Source organism: Haliaeetus albicilla, chromosome 11, assembly GCF_947461875.1.
Source record: "Haliaeetus albicilla chromosome 11, bHalAlb1.1, whole genome shotgun sequence".
Taxonomy (NCBI): Eukaryota; Metazoa; Chordata; class Aves; order Accipitriformes; family Accipitridae; genus Haliaeetus; species Haliaeetus albicilla.
In genome coordinates this window covers 10910622-10917307 of record NC_091493.1, presented here as the reverse complement: position 1 = coordinate 10917307, position 6686 = coordinate 10910622, and the positions used below count along the sequence as shown (strand labels likewise).

The 6686-nt window shown below is 41.6% G+C and overlaps 1 protein-coding gene across 2 annotated transcripts in view; it reads right to left on the bottom strand.

The window, feature by feature from the left end:
• Positions 1 to 260: 260 nt before the first annotated feature.
• Positions 261 to 6686, bottom strand: part of OGDHL (oxoglutarate dehydrogenase L) — a 59112-nt gene continuing 52686 nt past the window's right edge. For both annotated transcript variants that reach the window (XM_069796138.1, XM_069796137.1), the window contains exons 21-23: positions 5239 to 5402; positions 3861 to 4015; positions 261 to 3070 (exon numbers count right to left, since the gene is read on the bottom strand). In XM_069796138.1, coding sequence (XP_069652239.1) covers positions 2947 to 3070; positions 3861 to 4015; positions 5239 to 5402 — 443 coding nt within the window. In that variant the 3' untranslated portion in view covers positions 261 to 2946. The remainder of the gene's footprint in view (positions 3071 to 3860; positions 4016 to 5238; positions 5403 to 6686) is intronic.

Below are 6686 nucleotides of genomic sequence, written 5' to 3'. Positions count from 1 at the left end.
TTAAGAAATTAGAATAGGCTAAAACAAAATATTCTAATATAACGTCAATGTTATTGCTACTTTTAACCCAATGCTTTTGAATAATTATCTTTTTCTAGTCCAAATGCTGTCTCCCTCACTGCTACTACATTTAAATAAGCCACTATTGAGAAAACAAACAGAAAACAGAAAAATGAGCTGCCCTAGCACTCTTACCAATGGGATGCTAACGCCAGCACTCAAAGGAGAAACTGTCAAAAAAGAACAGCCATAACAGAGAATTTCTTTCTTACATATTTTTATTGTATTGGGGTTTCTTACATTCTTTGATGGAATTTTTATGCAATTATTATGCCACAATCTACGATACACAATGAAAATGGAAACCCGTCATTTACCACTTACATTTCTATGTTAATTTTTATTTTCTACCTCTGCATATACTGTGGCATAAGTGCATTTATCATATTTCATGCAGTACTGACCTGCAAACAGAATACAATAAACAGTGCCAGCACTATTTAGCTGCACTCAATTCTTGCCACAGAAACAAGCATTCGTAAAAGCATTAAAATACTTTGGATGATGGTTACTGCCTATCAGCTTAATGTTTTGAGCTATAGAAATGGACAGGAGACAGTATTTGCTGCTGTCAACTGCAGTACTTTCCACATTCAATAGGTTTGAAAAGACTGAATTATCTTAAATGTTTCAATGAGGGAAAAAGCCCAAGGCAACCAGCCTGATTTAAAAGGATGCTACCGAGTTTCACGAACATTAGACTAAGTTTGGTTCTGGATCCCATGGCAAGTACCTTACCACATTAATTTTATGCTCTGACAGAAGGATATTTTTTTCACCATCATGTTGTCTCCAGGCCAAACAAAGGGACAGCATAAGGCACACATCCCTTTTTGGTAACCTGCTTGGACAAGTAGTACCTGATCATAGCTAGAAGTTTTGAATACAGCTTTTTATTTTGACAAGACAAGATGCTCTCCAGCATCACCTGACTCTCTGAATCAGGCATAAACTGTCAAGCCTTATTATGTCACAGCCAATACAGCAGCAGCGGGGTAAAACTTACTGCCAAGAACACAAGTATGTCCCAGGAGCACACTCAGGACAGGGAATGGGGGTGAAGTGTCATCTATGTGTTTTCCAGTCACTTGTTAGGATGCATCAGAGTGGCTGCTCAGCAGACCTAGCATAACCCTCCAGGCACTGCAGGGGCACTGGGCCCTTCTGCAGCTAGTTACCGCTTCCCGCTTTGACACAGGCATCGCCATTCCTCTGCATCCTACCACACCACTTACTCTGTTAATCGAGCAGTTCCCTCTGCCAGCCAGCAGAAAGAAGGGAAGAAGTCTCCTGTCACTACAGTCTAGCGTTGCAGAAACCCGCAGTCACAAGGTTCACCCAGACCCAAGCTCTCCTGGGGGCAGAGGGAACAGGACTTCTGACAACACTAGTTCTTGTATTAAGAGGGGAGAGGAAAGTGGTGCCCACCTGCCTTCTAGCACTGTGGAGGAAGCACAAGCAGAGGCACTCTGAGACCACCCTGCTGTGCAGTGCCTCCCAGGAAGCCAAGCACTACTTCCCAGGAAGAGAAACAACCCCTGCTGTTCTCTCCCCTCCAGCACCTGCTGTACATCAGCCACCTTACACAGAGCCAGCTCTTGAGGTGGTTCACTTTTATGTCCATACTGAAAGTACATGGCAATTGATATCCTAATTGACAAGTAAACACAAAGGGGGAAAAAAGAAAAATTGACAAAAATCAATTACTACTTGTACAAAACCACAGCACGTGCCTTTGGTCAATCAGCAACTGTTGCTTGCTCACCTTCCTCTTAACATAAAAAAAGGTGACTAAATCAGGAACTGCCACTTCAGAGTTGAATTAGTATCAGCAAGGAGACGTGAGGCAGGGATTAGCACTGGACAAAGCAGAGAACCCGCTCCTTGTTGCACAAACACAGATTTCTCATCCAAATGCCACCTTTTTACAGGTGCTACCAGGTCAAAGAAAAGCAGATCCTAGTAGTTTGGTGAGGGAAAGAGTGTTCAGCCAAAACGAGGATGTTCACAGGACCCCACAGTTCCCTAATACCACAGAGCATCAAAGCAGGCAGCCCAGGGAGTGGGAGCAATTGGTGCTGTCACCTCTTACTTGTGAAGTCATTTGACGCTGAATTCTCCTGCTGATCACCCACTGCTCCATCAGCTGTGGTCTTGTGTAGACATCTTCCCTCCCCAGCTACCCCCAGCAAACCTTTTCACGGTCCCTTTTATTTCTGCCTTCATCACCCTCCTCCAGCTTATACCCAAGTAATCCACACCACTTTTGTTGTCACCCATAGTTTAGCAACTTTGTAATCTGACTCCCTATTTCCAGCCTCCTCCTCACATCACCAGGCTACCTTACCATCTCCTTCCAACAACCATACTCAGTACACTTCTCTACCAAAGTCATCTATCAACTCTTTGCTTTTTGGCTTCATTACTCCTCTCCAATATATCTAGAAATAACTGTCAACCATTTTCCTTGTAACAATGCACCTTGTTTACGTAGTGGCTCCCAAATGTGCTCTTCTTTTTCAGGGATGTGCGTAACTATCATGCTGTCCATGCCTGTCCTACTTACTTACAGTAATTAGTGCCCGCAGACTGAGATTAGAGCCTCACTGAGCTAGCACTGTATCTTTGGACAGGAGACTCTGCTTGTGCCAGAGAGGTCCCAATCTAAATAGACAAGTGACAAAAAATGGTGGAAGGTAAGTTGGAATTTTTTTTTTTTCCTTACAAACTGGGGAGCAAGGTGCAGATTAATGAAGTCAGCTGCTGGATCGTTTTATCTGGTAAAGGAAAAGTATGTAACTTCCAGTATTTTTCCCACTTTTATCTCCTCTTTCGGATGGAGTGATTTGAGAGACTACTAGTCAGAGATGGGTCGGTGCCCTGCAGTCAGAATGTCTTTCCCTCAAAGGCCTCCAGGTTGAAAGCTGTGTCCAAGAACCTTCTGAGTGATACCAGATGCGTGTTCTTGTTGCCTGTGGCAGCTGCAGCAGCAGGCTCTCGGCCAACATACCTTTGTGACAAAAAGAATTGGGCAGACAAATGAGGTGAGAAGAGAGACTATTTTGACACTAACAAGCAAGAGAACATGCTGCTAAATGCATTCAAGTCAGCTTGGCAGATTTGGACATTTAATCATCAATCTTTCTTAAATAAAAATCAATCTAAGTTGCACCATCAGTTATACCTTCTGGTCAGCTTCCCCCTCTTTTCCCCCTCCCATCAATATTAAGCTGTGTCTTCTCCCCCATCCCCCCCAGAGCAGCCAGCTACACTGTCTCATAATTAGGTAACTTGCTTTTGGCGATCAAGACTCTCATTCCTCCAACAGCTGCATGGGCAGATCCGAGAGTCAATTATCTAAAATAAATGCAAAGGTACCTGGACTGAGCTCTTACAACAATTGTTTCCTCCAGAAACCTAATATTTGGAGCGAAATTCTTAAAAAAATGCAGAATCTTAGACAATAAGAGAGAAAATTCCAGGATAGCTAAGTGCTGTGCTAAGTGACAATAAATACAGAGCTAGCTGCTACTGATTTTCTTTTAGAACTACAAGGAGGAGCAGCATATGCATGATGCATTTGAGATAGTCATCTAGACTTTTGCCTCCTTCATCCAAGAACCCAAACTCAGAGGTTCTGATTTGTGAAGAACCTGACTTCCCCAGGAATAACATCCTCAAATCAAAAACAAATTTAAAGAAAAAAACCCCAAACAAAACCAAACCAAAAGAAGCCTCAACCAAATTTAAAAGCAAACAAATCAGCCCAGGAGACGGAGCAATTCTTTAAAGTCTCATACCATATAGGTCGAGTGTGGTTCACAATAGTGCGGAAACGAGGTTTGACATAATCATAATATCCACTGTTTTTGTGTTCCTCCTGACACCAAACTAGATCAGCACCTGGATACTTCTCAAGTTCTTCTTTCAGCAAGTCAAAGGGGAACGGTGAGATCTGGAAAGAGAGGGTAATAACTGGCAAAGCTTTCCCTTACATGGTGTTAGCCCATGGTAGGAAAGCCTTTTATCTATCAGGTATTACAACCACCCATTGTAATTAACCATTTAGTACCTAACATAATTGCTGTATGTTCTTTAAAGTGACTCGTATTTCTTTAATTGATTTCATGCTGTCAGAAGTGAATACACACATATTTTATAGTTGTACCAGTATGAACAGAAGTAGGTCATAGTCCAGATCTCCTGCATTCCTACAGTTTTTCTAGTGAAGTAGCTGTGACAATACAAGTCCTTAATTAGTGAATGACAATATAGCTGCAAAGTGTACTTATTCACAACGTTTAAACCTAGCAGGTTGGATATACAAATTTAAGGTGCCATAATATTGTAACCTTCACTTTGTCACGTTGTTCTGGAAAAGTTACCAAGCTTTCTGGATCTCATTGTCCATGTCCTGGTTTAACCCCAGCCAGCAACTTAGCACCACGCAGCTGCTCACTCACTTCCCCCCCCATCCAGTGGGATGGGGGAGAAAATCGGGAACAGAAATAAAAATTGTGGGTTGAGATAAGAACAGTTTAATAGAACAGAAAAGAGGAAACTAATAATGATAATAACACTAATAAAATAACAGTAATAATAAAAGGATTGGAATATACAAATGATGTGCAGTGCAATTGCTCACCACCTGCTGATCAACGCCAGTTAGTCCCCAAGCAGCGATCTCCCCACCCCTACTCCCCCAGTTTATATACTGGGCATGACGTCACAAGGTATGGAATACCCCATTGGCCACTTTGGGTCAGCTGCCCTGGCTGTGTCCTGTGCCAACTTCTTGTGCCCCTCCAGCTTTCTTGCTGGCTGGGCATGAGAAGCTGAAAAATCCTTGACTTTAGTCTAAACATTACTTAGCAACAACTGAAAACATCAGTGTGTTATCAACATTCTTCTCATACCTAACTCAAAAACATAGCACTGTGCCAGCTACTAGGAAGACAATTAACTCTATCCCAGCTGAAACCAGGACAGTCTAGTACACTCTTGATGTGTTCCTTCTCCACAAGGCCATGAAGGATTAGATAATGTCTTGTAAGATGCAAAGTGCTATAAAAATGCTATCACCATCCTTTCTGGCAAGTGATATCTATTTAAAAGCATAGGAATCCCTTGCTGAAAGTCTCCCCAAGGACCCTGTCTTCTGAGGATCAGGGAGCTCACCTGTTCAAGCCTGGTTATAGCTACTTGTTTCTCCAGGTCTTGATTCTTTCTCTCTTTCACAAGATCATAGTATACTTTTCCTGTGCAGAAAATCACTCGCTTGACCTCATGTGGTGCATGAGCTGCCAGCCCATTCTCAGGAATCACACGTTGGAAAGTGGTACCTAGTTAGAGCACAAATTAGAAAAGTGATCTCAGTGAACTGCCATTGTAATAAAGCAGCCCAGGAAACAGTCCTTTACTGAGCAAGCAGCAGGTTGCAACAGTCACGGCGTTCTGCTGCCTCTCTACTCCTACTTTTCAGACCAGTAATTCTGCTAAAGTGCTAAGCAGTTTAGTTTCAAGAAGTTAAAAGACTGTCAATAATCCACTCTTCCACACTTAATAGACAGAAACATATTAACAGTGGATTCTTTTTTAGCTTTGTGTTGCGCATTACACCTTCAATTTTAAATTTATTGGATAGCTCACCTTTACGTCCCTTTTTTTTTTTTCAGAGAATTACCTGAAATATTATTTCTTCTTTCCAAGATGATCTCAACCACGTAACATTAATATAGGTTTAGAAAATTTTAGAACATTTTCATATAAAAGCATAACACATTCATAATGCAACTAAATCTGGCAACTGGAGAAATATTTACACAAGCACACACATTACTGCCATAAATTTATGTGATTTAAACCTTTGTTTGAGAGCTAAAACAGCGTTAGCCAAAGGAAGAATTAGCATAGTACTGAGCCATATGTTTAAGTGGTAAGATACAGTATCAGATGCATATCCTCACTGCTAGATATCTTTTCCCCTATGATATCATCTCCCAGGAGAACAATTTGCTTGGGATACATGAAACTGGAAGAGGGACTTGATGGTCTAAAAGATCCTTTCCTTTGCTCTCTTATATGATTGATTAGAACTATTCCCACATTAACCAACTGCAAGGTAGCAGACAGTGGCATGACCTCCCAGTCTGAATTAGCACACCCACTTACCAGGAGAATAAGCTCCTGTTTGAACCATTTATCTTGAGGGGAGAAAAGCAGCAGCATGACCATATGAAGGAGGGACTGATTTATGTCAGAATTATCCTGTCTCACTGAACAGCAGAATTCTTCATTAAAAAAGACTGAATCTGCGCTTCATTGGGTCAGCTAGAGTCACTCTTCCTCTCCTTCTCAGCTTTCCGTTAAAAATAGAGCAAAGAGAGTTAGCTGAGAGTCAGCAATGCTTTACTACTTGCTGTCCTCTTCAGCAGGAACATGAAAGTATGTCAGAATTCAATGTTAATTAGGAGCTTGGCCACTGTTGAGTATTAGCCTGAAGTAGAGGGGACTCCCAAGACAAAATGACAAATCTCAATCTCTACAGAATTTCTAATCTGACTAATTCAACAAAGCTTTTAAACAGTAATCAAAACCAGCAAATGCCTTTGCTTTAGAAGCAAACT